This window comes from Melanotaenia boesemani, chromosome 13, assembly GCF_017639745.1.
Source record: "Melanotaenia boesemani isolate fMelBoe1 chromosome 13, fMelBoe1.pri, whole genome shotgun sequence".
Taxonomy (NCBI): domain Eukaryota; kingdom Metazoa; phylum Chordata; class Actinopteri; order Atheriniformes; family Melanotaeniidae; genus Melanotaenia; species Melanotaenia boesemani.
Window position 1 is genome coordinate 4,203,904 of NC_055694.1, and position 26,433 is coordinate 4,230,336.

At 39.2% G+C, this 26,433-nt stretch overlaps 1 protein-coding gene across 2 annotated transcripts in view; it reads right to left on the bottom strand.

The window, feature by feature from the left end:
• LOC121651244 (nucleolar protein 4-like) overlaps positions 1 to 26,050 on the bottom strand; it is a 128,334-nt gene extending 102,284 nt beyond the window's left edge. The window contains exons 1-2 of one of the 2 annotated variants that reach the window (XM_042003265.1): positions 25,844 to 26,050; positions 24,671 to 25,722 (exon numbers count right to left, since the gene is read on the bottom strand). In XM_042003265.1, coding sequence (XP_041859199.1) covers positions 24,671 to 25,102 — 432 coding nt within the window. In that variant the 5' untranslated portion in view covers positions 25,103 to 25,722; positions 25,844 to 26,050. Of the gene's footprint in view, positions 1 to 24,670; positions 25,723 to 25,804 lie in introns of both variants that reach the window. The other variant, XM_042003264.1, reaches the window with a different exon arrangement.
• Between the last annotated feature and the right edge of the window lie 383 nt (positions 26,051 to 26,433).

Sequence of the window (26,433 nt, forward strand, 5' to 3'; positions counted from 1 at the left end):
CTGGACTCTACTTAGCACCTTTTTTTAAAGAATTGTATTTTAGACTATTTTGTATTGTTATTCATTGTTTCCTGCACTGATTATTGCCAAATGTTATGTTATCATATTTTGTTTTGTACACCAAGTGGTGTTGCATCCTCAATGTCATTGTTGCTCTGCTAAAATGACAATAAAGTTAGCTCCATATTTTCTTTTTCTTTTCATACTGCTCTTCATTCTCAGACTGCAGGTTTACTGGTGGTTCCTAAAGCTTCTAAAAGTAGATTAGGAGGCAGAACCTTCGGTTATCAGACCCCTCTCTGTAGAACCAGCTCCCAGTTTGCCTTTAGGAAGCAGACCCCCCCTACCTTTTTGGAACCCTGATCTAGTTAGGACTGGCTTCCTAAAGGCCCATTTATGCTCTATGCCAAAGACGGATACGGAGCCTTATCTTTAGTATTGTCTGAATGTGACACCAGAACTCAGAAGTGCGTTCTGAACTCTGCACTGCCCCCTAGTGGATGCACTGCTTAACAATCATGCCAATCTGAAGGACTCATTGAGGTATGAGGGCAGTGATATTTCAAATGGACACATCTATTTTTGCACATGAAGGGAGCAAAAATGTGCCTTTAGCCATCCCTTTAGCTATGCTTCTGTAAGCTTAGACTGCTGGAGGAAGTCCCATGATGCACTGGGCTGATCTCTACTCTCTTTACTCATTATGACATTGTTGATGCTATTGTTGTTTTTTCTCAACAAATATCCCAGGCTTAGAGCAATGTTGCTTGCTGACATCTCTTTCCTTTCCTCTCCACCCCCAGCTGGTTCTGAATGAATTTAACAAATGACAACAACAAACAACTGCATCAATAACAACAGCCATACACTCAGCACGATAGTCTTAACATTATTCCAGTTCTGGTACCACTCAGCGGTGTCTTTTGTTGTATGTATGTAATAATGTAATGTAATAACTAGAGCAGAGATCCTCAGTTGTGGTTCTCAAGTGCTGGTGTCCTGCAGTTTTTGGATGTTTCCTTGCTGCAACACACCTAATTCAAATAAGTGGGTCTTTAATAGGCTGGTCCAAAATTTGACAAGCTGTTACAGAACCATGTCATTTTAATCAGGTTTGTTGCATCAGGAAAAAATGTAAAACTTGCAGGACACTGTTGTAAGAGGTTCAGAGTTGGTGATTCCTGAACTAGCAGAATCAGGCTTCTTCCAAACGAGGCCTCCCTGCCCCTCAGAGCTCTGTACACCCTGAGGGCAGTGGGGCTGGGCACTGGCTTTGTAGAGTCTTGTTCTAATGAAGTTGCATTGTCCGTATTAGCTTTGTGATTAAGTTCACTGAGGTTGTATGCTGGATAACCTATTGTTTTGCAGCAATCTGAGTTTGTTCCTTTTTTTTTTTACAGAGATCATGTTGAGATAACAGGTGGAACACTAAATTAAAATAGACTGAATGATGCTTTGATATAGTATCAGTAATAGTGGAGCAACCTGAAGACCTTTAGGGTTACAGATGACTGACACTCATTAACTGGCTTCTTTTCTGAATATCCTTAATTCGCTGACCTCCACACTTTCATTCAATTCTTTAAACTCACATTGTTGAGGTGTGGTTTTTACTGGTAATGTCCCTCCAGGGCTACCATAGAGTAGGCAGACTGTTGCCCATTTTTCTAGGATTTCTAGGAACAATAAAGCGGTGGAGCCGCCGTTGAATGGTATACCTGGTGTTCCGTCTCTGGTCCAATGACAAACTATTCAGTTTGATTAACCCATTAAATTCAGTTACATCATTTTAATTTATCACAAGGTTGAAATTAAAGTGAAATTATCCATGTAAAATCCTGCCTTAGTCTTAAATTCCCACATTTAACTGACGAAAGGTTGGGGATTTATTTATTTTATTTATTTATTTTATTTTGGCTCCATAAAAAAAGAGCATCAAATTGTATTTTCTAAGAAAATAAGAACCACATATCAGAGTAATTTCAATCACTGTGATACTGGACCTCAAACATTTCTGATGTCTATGTACGGCATGCCAAGCCAGCAGCGCCCTTTTCCCTCGACATCCGCCTGCCACATCAGGACCTGGCCATCATACAACACAGCTCCAGGAAAAGTCACACACACATATATACACAAAGAAGAAGTGAGATGCAAGAGACTGAAAGGGAGGACATAATATTTGTCCTCCCCTGTCTAGTCCCATGTTCATTTTCCCTGAAACTTAAACCAAATGTGACACAAAACAACACAAACACACACAGAGACTGTAGTTTTCTGCCAACAATTAAAAATAATCAAATCAAACAACTATTTTCTATAGCTGTTTATTTAAGCTATCTTTCATTTAGCTTTCTAAAGCTAAAATGTTTGAGTTTTCTAACCAACAGGAAGGCGTGTAAAAGAAGAACATAAATATTCTCTAACAACAAGAGCAATAAAAATAAACACACAATTACACATATACTTTTTTTAAGCGATGAAAACCTCAAATGCCAACACAAAATGATCAAATTAAAAATATAGAAATAATGCACAAATGTACACAGATATTAAGATTCGAGCTAAAATGACTGAAATACACAGGACTGCCCCCACTTCTCTTTGCAGTTGCAGGGCACATCACTGGCCTGGGACTCTAGTTTATGTGACAGCATGCACCCACACACACACACACACACATGCAGCTATGTAGGCCATTGGTTGGGGATAGGTGTGTAGTGTGTGTGTGTTTGTATGTGATGGGTTTAGGGGGCACCTTAAGGCAGGACATTACAGAACAACATGCACTGGAAATGCCCCTCCCCATACTTTCTACTGGCCAAACAAAGGGGTCAAAGTCAGAAAGGGCGAGGTGGTCATCTGCAGGACACACTTGAGTAAAAACACACATACTGGACTACATGAGCATCTCCTGTGACATCAGGACAGACATTTGTCCTGTGGAGCATTCATGGAAAACACATTTGTTTAGGCTCTTTTTTCTGAGCACAAACCAGTGAACAAACCCATGTCACTCCTCTACTAATCCAGCTGCACTGGCTGCCCATTTATTACAGGGTGCATTTTAAAATTCTGGTTTTTACCTATCAAGCCCTACATGACAAGGCACCTGAATACATCAGGGATCTCCTACAGCTCTACGTGCCCAGCAGGTCCCTGAGATCGAGTCATCAAGATCTGCTGGTTGTTAAACCAACACGGCTGAAAACTAAGGGTGACAGAGCCTTTGCAGCAGTGGCTCCTGCCCTCTGGAACTCCCTTCCTCTAAGCCTGAGATCTGTGGACTCCATGACCTCTTTTAAAAAGCAGCTAAAAACACATCTTTTAAAACTTGCTTTTACTTAGTTTTATTTTACTTAGTTTTATTTGTTTTTATTCTCTCTGTATTACTGTTATTTAGTGTTTTATCTTATTGTTAAGCACTTTCTGATTTTATCTTGAAAGGTGCTATATAAATAAACATTTACTTACTTACAGTGAGATGTGTGGCTTCTCTTTGGAGTCATGAACAGGGTGACAGTGTTTATATATTTAAGTTGTTTATATGTCACATGCACATACAAGGTGGCAGTGAAATGCAGTCGGACATGCTGCTGTGGTCGTGCAATCACCCATTTCGCAACCATGCAAAACCTTTTCTACGCATTGCAATGACTCTTTACAACTCTGAATTGAGCCCAAAGATTTCGGTTTCCTTCTACGGACTTCCAGTCCGCTTTTGAGTTAACTTTATTTTGAAGCCTTTTAATAGGTCTGTGTCATTTTGTCTGTGTGCTGCAGCCAGATGAGCCGTCTGCTTTCTCAGGTCAGCAGACCAGAGGATTTTACTTGTTACAAAAACATGATGTAAAGTCAGAGGTGATGGAGAGTGATAAGCCAACACACGTTAGTTAGATTCCTTCAGTTGCTTATTTGTGTAAAATATTATTTTAGTGGTAGATGCTGTACCTCATTGCCTCACCTGTCTCACCCTCCATGTCTCTGCTCTGACCTGCTGAACCTTCACTGCCACCAACTGCACATCATTAGCTGATACTCTTTCTTTCATTCCCCATCTTTTTGTGGGTTTTCTTCCCTGGACCTTTTCTCCATACCAGTTCCAAAGCAGTTTGTTGCTAAGATACATGTTGTGAAAGCAAAATGCCCCTTTCCATCCCTTCTCTATGTTCACCTCCATTGCACTTCATCCTCCGACTTTATCCTTCCTCATCTAATGGAGACCCACACACAGACGTACTTACAGAAAGCAGCACCAAGCAAAACTGAACGCATACCTGCATGTGCTCCTTGTGGAAGGGTATGTGCTGACATATTTAGATGTTTTCACACACGAGCATGCCTGGAAAACAGTTTCAGTTTCTTCTAAGTTGCCTGTTCACATATACTCATTTTCTGCATCAAGCTGCAGCATCTTAAAGCCACGGCCACTTTAAAGGTTTTAAATAATTTTATTCAAGCTTTGGACCATATTGTGCCAGATTTTTAAATGATCTGTCTAATAACAGCACTGTTGATCACACATGTTTAACTAACACAACACTCCACATTGGTATCCGAAATCAAGCTACCACTTGGCTTGGAAATCATCTGGAGGTACATCTGCACAATTTTTAGAAGACAAAACAACAATTTTAACGTTTTTTTTACTTTACTTTACAGTTAAAAAAAAAACAAAAGAACTCTTGTGATTTGAAATCCCTTTTCCATAGTTTTCTGGCCTAAATTCCTTACTTTTACCAGATATTTTTTCTTTATTTGTAATCTTATTTTACTTATTATTTATTTTGATGTATTCTGTAAAATAATATTTGATTATATTTAATTATCTATTCTATAAAAAAAATAAAACTATATCATTTTCTTTTTCTGTTTATCACTGAGGCAAACTGGGTAATTACAGTGTATATATTACATTTTAAAAAATATTTATTCATTCTTCAGTCGGTGGCAGTGTATAAATCATTAATGTCCACAGAAGTGTTTGCAAATATACCAACCACACCCATTCATATTATACGAAAACATCTTTTAAAAAAGCATCCACTGAAGTGGATACTTCACATGAAAGATTAAAATCTTCATATTTGTTAAGGATAATACTTGACTCCAAATGCATGTTTGTGATTAATGATCAGATGTTTCATCAGTTTCTGTCTAAGTTAAGTTGTGCTTTCATTATTTAAGGAAACAGGCGATGGCTGAATTTCTTTCTGGTAAGATATGTCCGAACTTGCACAGCTGCAGCTGGTTCCAAACACTGCACCATGATTTTTAAAAGGAACCCAAAGAAAGAGAGCACATAACCCCTATTATGGCTGCCTGAGCGCTTTAGAGTCAAATATGATATTCTTATGTTTGCCTTTGAAGTTTTGGATGCTCTTGCACCACCTTCTTTGTCTGAGCTTCTCTGCTGTTCTACGCCCACTCAGCTGCTCCTGGTCGTCCTTAGCTCACAGGGGTCGGTGCTTTCTTTATTAGTGCCTGTAAATTATGGAACAACCTACCGTTGCCACCTCAGTTTCCATCTTTAAAACTCGTCTTAAAACTCACTGTTACTCATTGACCTTAAGCCCAACTTGAGACTTATTTTAATGTTATTTTATGCTTTTATTTTTTCTACCTTAGATGTAAAGCACTTTGTTCCTGGTGTTAAAGTGCTTTATAAATAATTGATGATGATGATAATGATGATGATGATGAAGTACAAATGTGGATAAATTAAAACTCAACTGTTCATAAATAAAATTTAGACCAGCTCTCGTTTTTTAGATGACAAACATAGTAAGAATGCTGATCACCATCAGCATAATAATACTACTTAATGAAGATAATGATGACAGTGTTGGTGTTGATGATGATTGTTGCAGACATAAGCAATCTCTGAACAATCTCTCTCACACACACACACATCTGAGGAGCTAATTATCCAGCAGTGTTGGCAGCAGGGCAGAACAAGAGACATTGTGAGGACAGAGGAAGTATTTGAGGGGGTTGGGGGTGAGAAAAGTGGAAAGAAAGTGAACAGGAAGCAGAGACAGGTAGAGAAAAACAGGTAGATCTGGTGTCTGTGAGAAGACATAGAAAATGAAAAAAGGGATGTATAAGGTGGGGGGATGAACCAGAAGATGGAGGAGGAAGGACATATAATGAGAATATATCCCTCCTCATCCTCCTCCACCTCTTCCTTTAGAGAAGAACCAGTCTGTAATCCAGCAGGAAAATATGGTGGTGCTTCAATTAAACAAAGCAAAAGGCTGCTAACCAATCGTATACGACTACGAAAACCACCTCTTTATTAACCCGTATCTCCACAGCACCACTGACACAGCTCAGGCTTCTGCCATGAAGCTCTCTGGGCTCATCTGATGGCCGACATCGAGACGCTGGCAGCAGATTCTTGGTCCTGTGGGCTGCAGGGAGGACCATTTGTGGATTAGGCACATCTTGCGGCTGCTCCATAAGTTTAGGATCTGGGTAGGATGGGGTCATGATCTTTGTAGTTTTTCTGTCGCTCTCCACAGACTTAAGGAGATGCTGTTGCCATGGGGACTGTTACTGGTGGTTCATGCAAGAAATATGTTCTTCACAGAAATGCAGAGACCCAAAGTTTCCAATCAGAGCATTTTATTGGATTTAAATAAGTTTATTCATTTTACTTTTTTAAACATGTCATGATGGGTCAACTTTTTTTTTTTTTTGTCAAACAGCTTTAACTCTTTGTTTTGTATTTTCTTACACCATTTTCTGAATAGTGAAAACTTGCTTTTATAAGCTCGTCACAGCTCAGTCTGACAGCTGCAGTGCAGGGAGGGGTCCGTCTCCGATCCGTTGGAAACAGAATGCAGAACGCAGAGTGGTGCAGGAGCAACTATTAGGATGAGCCCGACTCCAGGCCTATTTTCAGTAAATTAAGGGGCAGTCACACTTTTACCCGTCGGCTTTCAAGCAATTAAGCAATTTCAAGCAATTTTCCTTAGCAATTGCTGTTTCCGTGTGGACAAACTGTCCAAACGATAAAAAAGAAACTTCAGTAGATAGACTTAAACTTGTGTCCATGTGGACATGTCCTGAGACCTCCTCTGTCTCCACCTCTAGCCTGTCTGTCTCCTGCTGTCAGCTGAAGAAGTAACTGGAAAGACTGAACCAGAACAAGGCTGCAGGTCCAGATGGTGTCGGCCCCAGGGCTCAGAAACACTGTGCAAAACAACTATGTTGGATTCTTCAGCACTTTTTCAACCCCAGCCCAAGTCAGAAAAGAGTTCCTGTGCTGTGGAAAACATCCTGCCTTGTTCCTGAAAATTCACAACCATCTGAACCAAAAGCCTACAGACCAGTTACCTTAACATCTCAAATTTTAAAAGACGTCATCATACCTGCTTCAGAGAGCACACTCTCATCTGGACCAATCTAGCAGCACTTTGATGATCATGTTTTTTGATTTCTCAAGTGTTTTTAATACAATTCAGCTGCTCTGTTATTTGAGAAGCTCTATAAATTCCAGGTGGAACCTCCACCACCACCTGGATTTATGACTAGCTAACAAACAGACCACAGTTTGAGAGACTGGAAGGTTGTGTGTCTGAGATGGTGGTCAGCAGCACTGGAGCACCACAAGGGACCGTACTCTCCCCATTTCTCTTCACACTGTCCGATTCAGACTTCCGGCACAACTCTCAGTCCTGTCATCTGCAGAAATACTCTGATTACTCTGCAGCTGTGGAGAGTATTAGTGATAGACACGAAGCTTAGTACAGAGAACTGGTCAGCCAGTTTGTGAGATGATGCAGAAACAATCACCTCATCTTGGACACAAACAAAACCAAAGAGATGTTTGTTTACTTCAGCAGGAACAGGAGTAAACAAAGCACTGTCTACATCCTGGGAGAAGAGGTGGTGGATACAAGTAGTACCTCAGAGTTCAGCTAGAAACAGAGTAGACTGGAAATGCAACACAGAAGCACCTAGAATGAAAGGATAATAATAATAATAATAATAATAATAATAATAATAATAATAATAATAATAATAATAATAATAATTTTTCTTTTTACATTATCACTTAAAAATAAGTAATTGATAACTAAACTTCTTTGGAAAATAATTTTTAAATCAGACTCCAAAATGATTCCACTCTCAGGCTGGTTAGTTAGTGAGATGTAGATTTTTAGGGATTAAGGTGGATCATTTTGGAAGTTGTAACAGTTCATAATCCCAGAGGGTTGATGGTGGCTGAGTGGTCTCATTAATTTTGCCTCGTGGCTGGATGTTAATGTGTCAGCCTGCCTTTCAAGTGTGAGAGGAAAGTGATGAGGGGAAAGAGAAGGTCAGGAGAGGAGGAGAAGGCGGGAGGAATGAAGGTAATTGAAGCCTTTAAGTCTAATTAAGACTGGTGTTAATTTCTTCATTGTGGCCAAAGGACCTGTTCACCATGGCAACAGGAGAAAACCGATGGGGAGGACTGACAAGGATTGGTGTTACAAAGAAAATTCTACATAATTCAAGGTTACCTTAATTTGTATTTCATCAGCAGAACTGTACAACATCCTCCGAGCTTTACACTGGAATTTAATTTTAATAAAAACCTTCAGCAATGAAGTGCTACAAGAGAATTACTTGATGCCCTGGAACAAACACCATACTGACATGAAAACGTTAGGTCCTGGATTTCCTAAATAGTGTAAATTGGCAGTTCATGTATGGTTATCCCCGAACCTTTTTGCTGTGGTACATACCCCATTAATCATCAGCTGTGCCCCAGTATAACCTCACATACATGTTTTAATAAATTGGCTATATGAGGAAATTAGGCTAACCCTAATTTGAAATAATACAATGGGGGGCTGTAATGTTTCTTTTAGCCTCAACACCAAACAACACAGTTTCCTTCAAAAATTCAAGTGCTGGGTGGCACACCGGTTCATACTGAAAATCAGTTTTTACTTTTGTCTTACACCACACCAGCATTAACAGCGTTAAGAACCTGGTGCAGAAGAAAACTACTTGAGGGGGGACCTATTTCACTGTTGCACCACTAAACATGCAGCAGAGCAGCTGTGTTATATGTTGAGCGGTGAAAATGGATGGAGAAAGTTCAGACAGCGAAGCTGTAGCAGATGTTGAATTTAAAATGAAGACACAGAAAAAAGAAGACAAAATTGTTGTCATGGAGATACTTTGGTTGTTAACAGGTCGAATGTGGTCCGAACATGACCAAAACGTAGAGATAAGGTTGTAAAACCAGCAGCTTACTGCACCAGTTTAGCTGCAAACATACTTTGGAGAATCAAGTCTGAAACTAAGATCAACACCCTCAGCATCCTCAGGTAAAACTTAAAATATGGAGGATGGGCCAGTCAGATGTCATTTGTAGAACAGTGGTTCTCAAACTGAGGGTTGGGACGCCATGGGGGTCGCCAGATAATTATAAAAAATAAATAGCCTACATTTATCAAATAAATTTGGGATTTTTACCGGGGGTTTAAAAATTAAGCCATTAATAAAAAGATAAATCTTTGAAATTAGCATTTAAATTTTTTAACACATTAACATAAAAAACCAAGTTAGTACACACGCCATTTTAAAAATCTAAATTTAACATTATCTCTGCAAGAGAAGCTGATTTTGGGAATGTAGGTGCCTTGTCACATCAGTGAACCACCAAAAATCACTTTATTCTCCTTATTTATGAAGATTCTGACAGTTTTCCAGCCTTACATTTAGAGGATGCTGCAAGATAGCCCATTAATCACGCGAACACCAATGTATGTTATCTTTGGGGTCGTGGCTGAAAAAGTTTTAGAACTGCTGTTCTATTAGAAATGACTACAACAAAAAATGAGAGGTAAATGGAGGTAAACAACACATCCCAATCCATACAATATGGTTAACGTGCAGCCATGCAACTGTACAGCCTTTAAATGAACAAACTAGATAAGAAAAAAAATCATTCAACTTTATTTTTTAACCATTAACTGCTTTTCACACAGGCTATGATTTAGACAGACCAAGGTTAGAAATTGTTATGAATAAATTAATTCTGCAGATGTTATTTTAATTTCTCTGTTTTTTATTTTTGCTTTAAAGTTGACTGACGGCAACAGAGAGGAGGAAAAGGAGGAAGACAGCTTCTATTTTACCTTCTTCATCACTGTGGAGCCCATGATGGTTTCACATAACCAATTAAAAAAATGCTGCAAATGAAATGAATTAATGGAGGCCACAGCTGATTCAATTTAGTTTTTTGGATGTCATAGAAAGAGGAGTATAAAGCTGGATGAAGTGTCAGCGCAGAGCAATGGAAGGTGAGAAAGGAGAAACATCGGAAATGACATTGAATAAGCCGTTGCCACAGTAACACAGACTTTCTTTCTATTGTATTTAGTTTATTGCAGCAATAGTTTTTTTTTTATTATTATAGTTTAAAAGCTTTTTAGAAAAATAAACATCCCCAGCCCAAATTTTTACCCTGGAGCAGGAGCGATGGGCTCAGCACAAGAAGTTAAATTAAAACATCGCAGTACACATTTTAAAAGCTGCACATACTAAACCCAAATAACAGGACTCTCACAAAAACTCTGTTTTGTTTTGTTTGTTTTATCACAAGCTCATGTGGTTGGTAGATTCCTTAAATTATCAGCTAATCAGAATTTCCACTAGCAAAGTTTTTTTGATGGAGAGTAATTCAGATTATAAATTCAACTGAATGGATTTAAATCATACACATTTCTTTAAATATTTTTATTTATGTTTTTCACGGCAATGCCAAACAATGACATTCTTTCAATGTTCTCATTTCCAATGAGGAATGAAGTAACTTTTGCTCCTAACTTTGGCTGGGCAAGTTAACACATTATTTTATCTTATTTTTTTCCAGTTCCAATTCTCAATGGTTATGAAAACACACAGATAAACCACAGGTCACAGGAGGGGTGTTACTGAATTGGGCATCACACGTCTCAAACATTAAGAGCATTTGAGATGAACTGTGATCACATGAACCGGTGTTGCAGCCAAGTCTGTTTCTGGTCTAGATCCATCTAAGCTCTGTTACAGCTCTTGTAGCTGTAAACGTATGAGTCATTTATTTTGCGTATGTCATGTCAAACAGGAGGTAGAACAAAATGGGCCTCGTGATGAAGAAGTTTAGGTCTTAAGTTTTAAAAAAAAATTGACTCATGTTTTCAACAAACCTAAACAACAAATATTTTACTGTACACACAACTTTTATAATGGTTACGGGGTTTATGTGAAAATGTTCTCATTCAATAACTTTCATAAAGACTGAAAATGTCATTAACTTGTTTTTCATTAGATGCTTACACATCATAAAAGTCATTTTTAGAGAAAATGTTGAATTGTAGATCTGCCCTGATGCAAAACAAACAGATTTAAATGATCATTTAACTGTGGGGTGTTTTTACCTTATGTGTTGTGAGGCTGCACAGCAAATTGCCCCAAAGGGATAATAAAGTTTATCTATATTTTGATCTAAATCTGTGTATTTATGGGCGTCATCCTTTCCAAGAACAAAATTCAGACTGATGAGCAGCTATTTAAATGGATTACACAAAGTCATTTACATCAATTTGTAGTAGGTAATTTACTGTTAATATTTACCAAAAGACAAAAGCATGGTTCATATTTTGCACTTAGCGCCGTTCTGATAGCTGCTGCGAGGACGACGGGACAAACGTTGGGACAAATGATGGGACACTCAAACGCCAGCTTTATCTTAACCACAACTAACAACAAGCACAGACTCGGACTCAGCAGACTGACAGTAACATCATTACACCTCCAGCCAGAAACACACAGCTGCTCAGAAAGAGGTGGAGCTGGCCAAAAACACACACACACAAACACACACACGCCACCACCCTTTTAACCTTCGAGTAGCTCTCAAACTGTGTGGGGGTTTTGTCCTGTCTTTGTCCTCATAGACATCTGACACTTTCACACCAAACAAAGACCAGGTGTGTGAGTGTGTCTGTGTGTGTCTGCACACCAACTTGTGGGGACTTTTACGGTTAAACGTGGGGACAGCAATGCTGTCGTCATGGATACAAAGTTATTTTTGAAGGTTTAAGGAAAATTCTTACATAAATATTATTTTTATTTTTATTACAGCAACATCCATTTCTTCATCTTCAGGTAAAGTACTCACAATAAAAAGACTATTTACAACAACTGACTGGAGAGTAAAGATGTACTGTATCGTATCGTTAATAATACCATGTTAATTTCATGATATCAAACATTTTCCACGTGATGATGTCATTTAACTTTGAGCTTTAAAAAATGTCTTATTTGTGCCCCCCTCTTCCTGGTCAGTGCTCCTGCCTGGCCCCCCATCACAACTTTTCTAGACCCGCCCCTGCATAGCTGAAGTATAAATCCTTTCTACCACCGGTCAGCTACTTTGTTAGAGAAGGTCCTGCTCTGTAATTGTATCTCAGAACCTGTTCATTCATGGCCACTAAATGATCAGACCTGTGTCTCCAACATCTGCACAGCATCAATGATTTAGCGAAGACGTCTCCTTCCATTTGCTGTTTCACATTTTAACCATTTACCATTTCACCTGATCAATCTTCATAGGAGTGTGCACGGCTGTCTGATGACTAGCATATTTTACAGCTGTGTCACAAGTAGGGCTGCAACTAATGACTATTCTGATGGTCGATTAGTCACCGACTATTAAAACGACTAGTCAACCAATCGGATTATGTATCTCATGATTATTATGTATGGATCTTATTTCACTTTCAGCTTTGAAATCTTGCATGAGGTTGTTAAGTAAGTCCGACGTGCCTCCTCTTTAAATGTTCGAGCATTGCAGACGTACTTCCGTGGTACACAAGGTCCGCTTTACAAATCTCACATGTATTTATTTTATTTTGTAAGTTTAAGCTATCCCAGACTTTTAACGTTCTCCGCCGCGGTTTTCCTCCCTGGTCCGCCACCATATTTTTCCCCTGGCGGACTTTATGGCGCATGTGCAACTCTCAGCAGAGATAAAAAAAAAGAAGACGATGTCTCACTCTGTATTTTTTCCCCTCTCTTTGCGCATGTGCATTGTGCAACTCTCAGCAGAGATGGGATTAGAAGACGATGTCTCACTCTGTAGTTTTTTTGTTTTTTTTTTCGCTGACAATAGTCGACGGCTAAATTCGTTGTCGACTATTTTTATTGTTGACTATTGTCGACAACGTCGACTAATCGTGCAGCCCTAGTCACAAGCAAACGTCATTAATACTGAATAGCTACTTGAAATAATTACAAACTAACTGAAATAGGCTGCAGTTATTAACATGTTTTATTCTTTAGCTTCACATGACAGGAACATGGGTCTGATTGACATGAGACTGATATGTTGCTTACTATTCCTAGTGCGTCCAAAAACAATACTTTGGGGTAAACATGTGTTGGTATGAACCATGAACCGCTAGTTTCCTCCTTTGCAGCTGAACCATAAACAAACTCAATGAGAGATGGTGCTAGTGAAAGAAAAGTCAATCAGCTGATCACTGAAAGAAGGAGAGGGGGGAAGGAGGCAGCGCAGACACAGAGAGGACTGGATTAGCCTGGTTTGTGCCTAACTGCAGGAAAAGTTGTTTTTCTTTTTTAACATGCAGGGAAACTGCGGTTGTCGAACCCTATGTCCCACCATCGTAACAGAGAAATGACGGATGTCATCCCACACATGCATTAAAAATGTTACACAATTAATTACATAAATTAGTTACCACCGCTAACGCGTTATTTTTGACAGTCTTAACAAAAAGCAATAAAATGTTAAGAGTTTTATTTAAGAGTTTATAGTAAGTTACTTTTAAACTATGTTACTCTAGTGGGAGAGGTGGTAAAAATGGCTCTTATATTCATAAACATTGCAGACCCCTGACCAAAGAGAACAGTTATTTCTCTATTTGTACCCAACATTTAACAAATTGACAATCTTAAATATCTTAATAGCCAAGAAAATCTTAAATGTTGGGGTTTTTTGTTGTTTGTTTGACCGACAGAAAAGAAATAGACTTAACTGTGTTTTCTACCACACCAATTCCACTCCATTTCTGCTCTAATGCAGGTCCCTGAAGTATACACCGAGGCTGTGCTCAGCCAGCAGTGACTACAGTTTAAAGTTCGTTCCAGAGAGTTGGATATAAATAGACCAGCTACAAGGTTCTTAAAGACATCTATAATTTCCTTTTTGTGTCTGTTTTTCAATAGTGTGCCCAGAGCTTCACCCCTGATCTAGCCTCCCTGTAACCGCTGGCAATGAACGGCCGCTTTAGTCTCGCAGAGGCTAAAGGGTCAAAGGGAGGGTAGGACACACAGACACAGCAGAGTCCAACAATTCCTGTCAATTTAAGGTTCATGTAATGACAGAATAACAGTGTCTTTGAGAGAGCAGAGATCAGTGAGGCCTGATAACAGGGGCCACCCCCAATTAAGCTGCCCCCCTTCAGCAAATAGACCCCCAGATGCACTGGACATGACTCCAACAAAGGCTTTACATGTGTGTTTATCAGCAGGCAAAAACACTGGGGGGGGGGGGGGCCATCATCCTTTTACCGCAAAAGAAATATAAAAATGCAAATACACGTTGGTGGTATAATTACTGAATTAGTATGAAATGAATGAGTATTTCTTTGTGTGATAACATAAAAAATCCCTGAAATCCCAAATTAAACATGTATATAAAGTTTCTGGAAACATTTCATTACTGAATAAAACTGCTCACATTTTGGACCACAATTCAGTCCACAGTCCCTACTTTATTTAAATAACTGTGCACTGTCAAAACCCAAACTAAAAATCTATCATTTTAACATTTCTACCTAAGTTAGGTGAGCAAATACTGTTAAGAAAAAAAAGAAAAGAAAAAAAGCTGAGCTAACTCAAAAACATCACATTTACAAATCAGCTGTGTCATAAAGTTAATTTTTCAGTTGAGACAACTTTAGATAATGATCTGGGTAGAAATGGTTGTTCAGTGACGATACTATGAATACATGTTTAGTAGCTGTAGTACTAAATAAAAGTTTAGACACACATGCTACATTAGTGTGTATTAGAGTGTTTTTTATATAATAGAAATACGTATATTCTTCTAATTGGATGTGGATTTTAAGGTTATGGGTATATATTGAACATGCTTGAAACTTTGAATAGAAATATTTAATAGTTCTTTGTTAAACTTTACTTTTTTAAGTTCAGCTTTACAGTGTGCAGCAATTTGGGATGATACATATAAATGTTCAGTTTCATCGTTAAGGCCTATCTATGCTCGATGCAGAAGATGGATAAGTAGACGGACACTTTCGTCTGTCTTCTGCGTCGTTTATGCTCATAATTTGGTCTGTTTTTTGGGGGCCTTGTGGTTCCGTCACTTGTTGCAGCAAATGGAGCAATACCACCGGAAACTGCGGGGGCAGTGTTGAGTAGTATGGCTGACCTGCGACAGCAAACGGAACAAACCAGAGAAGAAGAAGAACATGGGGTAGAAGAAGCAGAAGAAGAGGAAGATGAGGACAACTACTGTAGAGATGGCGGGAGCTTGTGAAGAAAGGCTGAGTGAGTGTGTCAGGCATGTTGGAGCTGTGCATTAGCTACTAAGTTAACTCTGAAATCAGCACTGCCCACTAGTGGACGAATTGACCTCATAACCATGGCAACGTAAAAGATGCATGAAAGTAGGAAGACAGGTATGTATGGCAACATTTGAAACAGATGTATCTATTTAAGTACACAGGGTAGCATAAATAGGCCTTTGCACTTCAATAAAAGGCCATTAGCGTCATTCACAACACTGGTTACTGATATTCTGAATCAGGGGTGTTGCAGCAGTGAAACTTCTAAAACCTGCAGGATACCAGCCTTTGAGCATCAGAACTGAGGATCTCTGATATGAACCAATGTCCAGGCATTATTCAGAAAACCGTACAAGAATATAACTTCTGCTAAACACAGGGAAGAGGAGCTTCTATAACTGGGTATCATTAATTATTTATACTTATTTTTTAATGTAGATGTTTTGCTTGTAAATGTGTGTGTGGGTGTCTACATGTGCATGTATTAATGTCCATATCAATTTGTAAAAGCATATATATGTTGGTGGGTTACTTGGTACATAAAAATGGAAAAATGCAGTAAATTATACACATGAGATGGGATGAAACTAAAAAGAGAGAGTAATGACTGTTAGTAATAGTGGAGAAAGTGTCAGATTAAACAAGCTTATGCTCCTTTCCGTGCCTTTTTGAGCATTTTGTTATGAGTATAGTTGGCCTTACTTTGTGTTTTACCTCCCCCCCAAAAAAATAATCAGAATAAAACTATCATTCATTTTAAGCGTCTGCTAAATGACTGTAGAATAGAATAAATGCTTTAAATGGCTACCATGTGATCGGCTGGTAAGATGTGTTAAACATTTGGTGGTGAATGGAGGGTGAGGTATTTGTACAAGGTCTGCATTCCATTTACAGTCTGTGTACGTGGGTCACCTGCTCAACTGGTTAAACCACTCAGGACCCCAGGTTTTCCAGAGCTGTGAACTCCAACAAAGACCTGAACTTCTGTATGTTTCATCCAGAAGGTTTTATAGCTACAGGAACATCATCATAGTTTATCAGTTTATCAACTATTTGGGTATTATTTAGTACGAAGAGTCTTCCTGTCATACTTACTATATCTAGACAGCAGATTAAAAATAGAAAAACCATAAAAAAACAAACTTCAGCTGCCACTGATGTACAGGCTGCAGCCTCAACATCACTGCAATCTAGAGCTTGAGCTGGAAGATGTAAACAATTAAAAATTAACATTAACATTAAAAATTGTAAACATACTTTGAATCTTAAACAATAGGAACATCTAAACTGGTGTCTGTTTAAAATTCACAAAAGCTTTATTTTATATTTTTCTTTCCCTTAAAAATGTTGGATTTTGAGTCTGATCTGATACAGACTGACACCACAAAGTTCTCCAGATGTATTTCAGGATGTAGGAAGAAAATTTATCAATCAATTTAAAGTTTATGCTCCTACAAACCAGACTGTCGTATCAGGGTCACAAAACAGTTTCACCATTTCTGTTGCTGTGTATAAAATAATTCCCAGCTCTGAAAGAGGAGGACTTCTTGTGAACACTTGTTAGGTAGTAGTAGTATCATTTTCATCCTGGAAACAGCTGGATTAAACTGCTTGCCCTTTTTCTATATGCTGCTCTGACTGAAAACACTGGTAAAAAGGGGGAAGGAGTCATCACATGTACTTGACACTAGTTTCTAGATAGCAGCTATTATTAGTCTGAACGAACCACTTTGTGTTTCCTTCTCAACTACAGGCCCAGGCTCTGTTTGCACAAGAGAAACTGGAAGCGGACCCACATTTAAATATGGCATTCAGAGAGCCACCAATGCTGTGCTTTTTAAATTATTCATAATTGTAAAGAAGAAAAAATAAATAAATTTCCTGTGATTACTTTTCCTCTGGCGAGTATGTAAACTAGTACAATAAGTTTGTTTAGTGCTGGAGAGGAACAGGGAATATGAATTCATTTGCTTTGGTCTAGGGATGGATAAATATTTAATTATAAGATATTAAATGGTTTATCAGCTTGATATGTATTTATCTTGTTTTAACCTGCACCTGTTAGTAATGTGTTATTTCCACCAGCAGGAAAAAACAACAGAAGAACCTTTAACTGTTGCTCAGCTTTGGCACACAGTGTGTGGCCCTGTTAGATTTGATGCTAATACGAATAGATATAAGAAGCATGCAGAAATAAAAACAACAACCAGCAAAATGTTCCAAACCACTTCAAGAAAATAAGCTGCAGTTCAACCTCTGCAGGTAAAGCAAGAGGATCATCAGTCTACCACATCTATGAGAGGAAGAACTAAACGAAAGGTCCATAAATCAGCAGTCGGTAGCTAGCATTGCTAGATAGTAGGGCTGGGCAATTAATCGAATTTTAATCGCAATTACGATCAGGGTTTTGAACGATCATAAAAATGAAATGGTCCGATTATTTTTTGTCCTTCGATTTGTGCTGTTTTCAAATCGAGAGCAGCTGTCATTGCAGCGCTTTGCTGCAGACTCCTCCCACTGCTGCAGACTCCTCCCACAACCCGACCGCTTTAGTTTTATTCAGAACTAGTTGCAGACACCTGGACACATGGGAGGCGGCGTCGCTCCTTCTCCATCATTTTCTATGTAAACTTGCGCGAGGAAGCGAAAATCGCTGCCCTCCTCCAGCCAAGCGACAGGCAACAGTCGTGCATGTATAATGTTGCGTTCGTGCACGCAGAAGTGCACACGGGGGCTTGCGATGCAACACAAAAAAATAGAAAAATGTTCAATTTTTGTGAGTCGCAACTAAATAATCCACCAGCTCCCAGAGTCACAGAGAGACAAACGTTATAAACAAACAGACCTTTTTTCTCAATTAACACAGTGAACAATCCGGGATTTAAGAAACTCATCAACACTTTGGACAAACGGCATCACTGCCATCTCACCACCATGTTAGTGGACTGTCTCTTTCTTCCCTGTATGATGAGTGTAGTGAGGGTGTTGTGAAAGACGTGGTGACCGTCCAATGTTTCGCCACCGCTACGGACCTGTGGTCAAGACGCACCAGAGCCATATAGAAATGTCGCGCTACATTTTAATGACGCGGATTTCAACATGAAAATGAAATGTCTCCAGACTATTTTTTTCCAGATCACACCAGACGGAACGTAGCTGCTGGTCTGAGACAAACAATAGCTATGGGGACCTGGTGGAAAGAAACTAGTCGGCATTACCACAGTAAACACTTCAAATGTCACCCCCCCCCCCAAACCTCTTATCTATAATCACATTAAATAATCGAGTTTTCAATTTCAATCAAAATAACCGTGATTATCATTTTTTCCCATAATCGAGCAGCCCTACTAGATTATCTCAAAGATGATAGCTTATACGATAGCTTTGTTGAAGGTGAAGGTTTTGAAGTTTGATCAGACTGAAGAAACTGTACATGAGCTCAATACTCAGCAAGTGTTGAAAAGTCGTTTGTGACCACAGATTCACGGACAGAGCAAACAACAGTCGTATTTAACCATCACGTGTCCTTATGTAGTCAACTACACAATACACAGAGTTGTTCTGAAGACCAGAGTCCTGTCAGAGGAGAACCTAAACCACAACAAAACCTCAATTAATAAAACGTATTCATTCCCTCCCATTCACACAGCGATGTTGGTAAGCTATGTGTGGCCAAACCTGCCCTGGGACGGACCCACGGCCTCTCAACCACCACCGAACAGTCATACACAACCATACACCAGAGATGCCGACACTGGAGGAAAGGAGTGTTGACTGGGATGAAGCAGGATTCTCAACTGCAACTTTCTGTTTACGGGACAAGGCTGAACAATTAATAGTTTTTAAATCGAAATCTCAATTTAGGACGCTGTGATTAGCTAACAGCAAGGAGTTAAATTAATTTACATTTACAGAGGACAGTAACTGGGTGCAAAACAGCCAATCAAACTTCTCCTGGTGAGATGAGTTCAACACCTTAGTAAGACGAGGCGAAGACGGCGTAGGTGTGGTGTTGATCGGAATAACACAGGTCATGAATGTTAAACAGGAGCCTTTACCTTAGCTTCCTACAGTAACATATAGCATACGACAGGTGTAGCTATCGCTAACCATCTGCTCCTTCTTGGATCCCTCACAAGTCACCTTATTTCTTACAACACCACCTAGTGTTGAGGAGTAGCAGCACAAGACGCACACCAGTGGGCTGTGTTTATATTAAACATCATGTGGCAGCTTCAGTCAGCTGTAAAGTTGCATCTTCAAACCTCATCATGGACTAATTTTCCATAAATGCTGAAACATATGACACAGAGGATAGAAAACAGTCCAACTTCTGAAATGTCCTGATGAAGTGAATAAAGACGATTTTACTGAGTGGAGTCGCTCTAAATCTTCTTAAAGTTCAGATCTCAGATGACGTGTTGACATTAATAAAACCTACAAATAATATTGGATCCGTTATGAAGTTCATATGTTGATGTCATGTGATAATCCTCCGTCTCATATAGAAAATATATTTCTGCTTTAACACTGAACAGACGCTGGAATTTAAAAAATTAAATCAAAAACCAAATCAGTGGGTGAGAAGAACCGTTCAGGACAACCTGCTACTGGGCCGTGTGGTGTAGCTAAAGAAACTGCTTTCATGTCTTACCAGGTCTTTTAAGAAATGTAAAAGGTGTGACAGGAAAGAAGAAAAAGTTTTACTGTTTTTGCTCTCAGTTACAGAAGATGACAATAAGTTAACAGATTAACAGCTGTCTCACTGCACTGGGGTAAATAATGATATAAGATATTTAAAGGGGCAATAAGCGGAAATTCATCATTTCTAGATTGGACGAATTAAAAAATGTCTATGCGAAGAACTAGAAGTGTAAATTCATCTGGAATATAGCATGACGTCACACACTCTCTCTCTCTGTGTTGATCTCCAGCCTCGTGTTTACCAGCCGGTCCGGCTGCGTGCTCATGCACGTTCATGCACGTTCATGCACGTTCACGCAAATCTCCGTCTCCTCCCTTCTCTCGGAGCCCTCGGTCATCCCTTCCTATAAAAGGCTTCAGTGGAATAAAACACTGACCAGAAAATGACCAGCAAGAGACCAAAAAACCAACAGTCGTTGGTAGGGCTGCACAATTAATCGGATTTTGATCGTGATCACGATTTTGGTGGCCACAATTAAATGAACCTGATCGTCAATGATATTTACATTAAAAACGCAGCTCTGCTGCTTCTCTGATCACACACATTCTCAACCTGCAGTCGGCCAACCACCAGGGGGCGAACGCGAGGCCAAAGCTTCATTAAGCTGCCTAAAGAACAAGGGCACCTTTTACAGTCGGCAGCTAGTTGTACTCAGTGTTGCTAGTTTTCACTCACCTCTAGCGACTTATTTTCAAAAAACGACTAGCGACTAATCTAACGACTTTTTCTGGTGATATTGGAGACTTTTAGAGACTGACGTGAAAGAGCGTATAGTTCACTCTTCAACAAGGGGGGGGTGCTCCGACCCCTCCCCCGTCCAGAAGCACTCAGAAGAGGCTTGGTCCTCACACAGCAGCTGGACTCAGAGCAGGAGAAGATCTGTTTCATGACCAGGCTGAAAATGAAACGTACATAACTGCTGCTGGCTGGTCCCGCGCTGGCTTACCGTCAGATATTAATGTTTATTAATGAAGAGTGTCGACATTAACATTTAAAAAGTGTTGTGACATGTTGCAGACTCCTAATTAAAAAAAACATTACACTTAATAAAATTAAACTTAAAAAACAAAGAAAATATTGACTGAAGAATTAAATTTTTATTATTTCTTTACTGTTCTAAACATTTTTATGTTGTCTTTTCTTCAATGTTTGCCTTTCTCACAACATCCCTCCCACACTAGCATCCATTACTAGTGATGGATGTTCGGCTCTTTTCAGAGAACCGGTTCTTTTGGCACCTAAACAGCTCTTGATTTAGCATCTTTTGTAGCCCCAAAATTTACATTAACTTCTCAAAAATGAATGGTAAATGTATTTATTGCATTATTTATCATCTATTCTAATTTAAAGTTTACTTTTTCACAAAAAATTGTTGCAAAGTAGTTTGTTTATAATTGGTGCAATAAAAATACATGTTTTTCCAAACACAGTGAATAATCGCGATTAATAATCGTGATTACAATATTGATCAAAATAATCGTGATTATTATTTTGGTCATAATCGTGCAGCCCTAGTCGTTGGCGTAGAAGTTGTCGGCTAGAGAAAAGGGACATAACCCGGATCAACGCTGGCCTTGTACTTTCAAAGAGGAAAGCACTGCAAAGCTAAAGAAGCTACAGCCTGACTGGAAGCTAGCTCTTCTACCGGACAGTAAGTAACAACATAAATGTTGTAAGTTACTTCAACATGTTTCACAAATGATGATATTGTTTTGCTCAGTGTGTTTGCACTTTCATTTGCGAACAAGGCGAGTGGGGGAAGAGGTAGAGGGAGGTGTGGCTCATTACACACTTTGTTTTGGCCTACAGGCCGCCTCATGCCAGCGGGTAGTTTGCATCCAGGAAACACAACCTGGAAACGCATCAGCTGGTGTGTTTAAAAACAAGAGTCTTCTACGGCAGGACTAACAAAGTATTAAACCCCAAACTAATAAAACACAGGAGAAGCATGTGAGCGTCTACCTGAGGAAACCGACTGAGGAGGGCTGAGACGAATATGAGCAGACTGACCTGGACAGTAAAGACGTGAATCTGGAAACCAACAAAGAAAAAAACCTGGAAAATTTAAACTGAGGGAGAAAAGTTAGAAGTGAGGAGCAGATGATCAGGTGATCAGTAGCAGAAAAGCAGCAGTCACACAGCAGGAAGTAAGTTCAAGTTTCCCTTCGTCATCTTCCATGTTTGTCTTCCAAAACTCCACAACCATAAATTCTGATTATTTGCAAACTAATTAACTAAAATAAATAAACCAAACTAAACCAATTTAAAGAGATATGTTTTTTAAGTTTAAAAATTAAAATAAGTAAATAAATCAACATACAATTAGATTAATTCAATTTTAAATGAACATTAATTAAACAATAAAAATTGTGATATAAATTAATAAATTAACAGATCAATCTGAAAATAATAAACTTAACAAATCAATTTTAAAAAATAAATAAGTAAATAAAAATAAACAAATAGATTAATTAAAAAAATTAACTTATATTGAAATAAAATACAAAAAATGTTTAAAAATGATAAATAAAAATAAGTTAATAAATCAATTAAATAGATCAATTGAGAATTAATTAATTATAAAAAATAAAAAAGAAAGTGTTTAAATTGAAAATGAAAATAAGTAAATAAATGAATAGATTCATTTTAAAAATTAATTATTTAAAAAATATTATATATAAATGTTTATTATTTAAATGTTTAATAAATAAATAAATAACCTAATGGGCACTGTGTGTTTAACATGTCTTTTAGATTTTCTAATTCAGGTAAAAGTGCGAGTGATAAAGTAAAGTTAATCAGCTGAGCCATGACCTCGTCTTCTTTCTCTGACACACACAGATACAAACATACACACACATTAGTGGTGAATCGTGTGCTCCTGTAAGGTCATACCCGACCCGCTGACTGGACCAGAACACGGTGAACTGAGCTGAACTCAAGGTCCAACAGAAAATCAAGGAACAGACTGGGAAGAAAAAACTGAAACAAAAATCTAACAAGAACTAAACAGAACCAAAACCCCCGCATACCATGATGGTTTCATGACGGTTAGGTAACAACACCTTCCTCATGAACTGAAACTGAAGTCAGCCTCCAGATGAAGGGTACCAACACACACCTTCCACAGCTAGCAGACAAAGTACCTGACATCATTGACTGGTGTCAACAAGCTGCAGGAAACCGATCACATGTATGAAAAATCATATCTCTGCCCTATAAAAGAACTTCCAGCGCCAACCTGCCAAAAAATACACAAAATGAAATACACAGAAGAATAAAAGGTAAAATCAGTCATAAGAACCCAAGATTAACTAAAATAAAATTAAATGGAATGAAAATGTTTTTAAGCCACTTTTTAAAAATATCCAGAGTCCAGACTACGTGCAGGTATGGAAGGTTATTCCAGTCTGGGTGCTTGAAAAGATTGGTTTCCTCGAGTCCTAAAACTAGTGCGAGGGACCATTAAAAGACTGATTGGATGACCTCAAACTTCGACAGGGCATATACGGCTGAAGCAATGGCCATGACCATGTCTAAAATGAATTCTAAAATAAGTGGCATCCAATAAAGCGATTTTTTGAGGTCTCACTGCAGAGTTCTGAACCACCTGAAGACGTCTAGCTCCTTCTTATTAACAGAGGTGAGCAGACTATTGTAGTAAATCATGAGTTAATCATGATGAGATAAAAGCATGAATTATCATCTCTTCTTGACACCAATGGTCTGAGTTTTGACATGTTCCTCAAATGAAAAAACACAGCTAGGGATGGACATGGTCAGCAGCAACACTCAGGTAGGCTGTGGTTTCTGAAATACTCAGACCAACAACCATGCCACATTCAAAGTCACTTAAATCTCCTTTCTTCTTCATTCTGACGCTCAGTTTGAACTTCAGCACGTCGTCTTGACCATGTCTACATGACTAAATGTGTTAAGTTGCTGAAATGTGATTGGCTGATTATATATTAGCGTTAACAGCTGAAGAAGTGGACCTGATGAAGCTGAGTTTAAATGTTAAGTCAGCTCTGGTTTCTAACCAGAAGCTATAAATTGATTGCTTACTAAATAAATAGACAAAATAATTTTTAAAGAACTTTAAATATAAAAATCAAATAAAATTTTGAGCAGCAGGGTATGTTCATCATTAAACCAGGACACTGGCTACCAGTGATGCGTTCAAGTTCAAAATGAAACAGTTTTTTTTCACTTTTTTATAACAGAGAATAAAACTAAATCTTCAGAAGAATAAAAACAGCCAATCATTATAAACACTGGACAAACACAACCTTTATACACACACACACACACACACACACACACACACACACACACCTGAAGGGGAAAAAAGGGAAGGTGCACCAACCGTCGCCTTGATGGGGACATACAGCACCGGTCCGTCCGATGAGCCGTTCTTTCCGTCCTGCAGCGTCCCGACCTGGAAGCCTTTGGACTTGACCCAGAATTTAAATTTGGCGTTGATGTGGTTGGCTCCTTTCTCCTGCGGCAGGACGCGGCTGCTGTTCTCCTCGTCTCCCTGGAGGAGGGTCTGGAGGATTTTGTTGTATTTGCGCCGGGTTACGGTCTTTGTTTTGCCGGAGTCCCCGTACGTTCGCAGGCACCATTCCTGAAATTCACCGACCACCTCCGCGACTCCGTCCGCTGCCTCTGCCGGTGGAGCCCCGCCGCCGCCGGGGCTGACGGGACTCCGGTTCCGGAGATGGGTCTGATGCCGGTGGCTGTTGAAGGTGGAGGTGGTCACCGTGTCCCCCACACCGGGGTTTTTTCTTGTTGTCATGCTGCACTTTGGTTTAAATAAGGGAGAGTAATAATATCCACTTTAAGGTCAATTAAATTTCCTCCGAATTTGGTTCGTGCGTTGGTGAAACCACAAAACAGCGAATTTGTTTTACAAACCCACAAATCTCGTTAAAAAAAATAAACAAAAAGAATCCAAATATTCAAAAGGTTTTATTAAGCTCTGGTTGGCCCCGAGCCAATCAGTTAAACCCATAAAGAAAAGCGCCTCTTTTCATAAAGTATCTAAATTAACGCCTAGAAATGAAAACGAACAGTTTGGATCCAACTGGGCTCTAGATCCCACGTCCTCCTCGCAGCTGTTACGCACCACTGGATGGCTACGAGGAAAAAAGGGGGAAGGAAAAAAATGGCTGGGAATTTTTTTTAACGGGTTTTTTTTTTCTTCTTCTTCTTCTTTTTTTTTAATCCAAATTTTGCCAGGAATTGTGAGACAGAAGCAGGACCCGGACGGTAGACGGGAGAGGCTGAGATATGGAGAACCAGCCGGGCAGGGGGCGCAGACCGAAGCCGTGTGAGCTCCTCAGACACACCTGTTAGCTCTGTGGGTCGGTCGGCCTGTCCCGTGGGGGATGTCGGTCACCGCCTCCTCTTCCTTCTCTGACAGAAAGGAAAAAAGGGAGACACACAGGGTTATTTATCTTAACATTAGAAAGAAAACTCTATTTATTTCCATTTTCACCTTTTTAGCCCGCTTTCCTCCTCCGAGAGACAAAGACACCTGTTTGAATCCTCTAGCACCTCAACAGCGCCTCATGCCCCCATCCTCAAACAAACCGTTGAATTCAACGCTGTCGGCGATAAGCCTGTCCCTGCTCTGCATGAAGAGACGCGTATACGCAGCACATACAAATTCACTGCTAACGACAGGAGTCCAACGTGTCTCCCCGGACAGTTATGGGACGTGCACGCTCTAGCTCAAGCCTAAAAGCAGGAAGTGTCACAAAAAAATTACCCAAACGCGCAGCGCAGCGTCCTGCTGCGCAAAACATTCATGTACAGGACGTTCCTCATACTGAAGGAGGGGGAGGAGAAAACGCTCGAATATTTACAAAAATATGTTTGTATATCTTAGTTCTAATATGATAAATGTAAGTTAAAGATTAATATATTTTTTCTAAGAAGATATATGGTCTGTATTCCACTTTTAGCAGGACAACTCACTTAAATTCTGTCTTAAATGTTGATTTAACCAGTTTTATTCAGCTGAAATGGTTAGTAAAATAAGGATTCGATAATGCAGTTAGGCTACAGTTATGGATGTTTACAGTGAAGTCAACTTGATTTTTTTGTTTGATTGTAACATTGTTT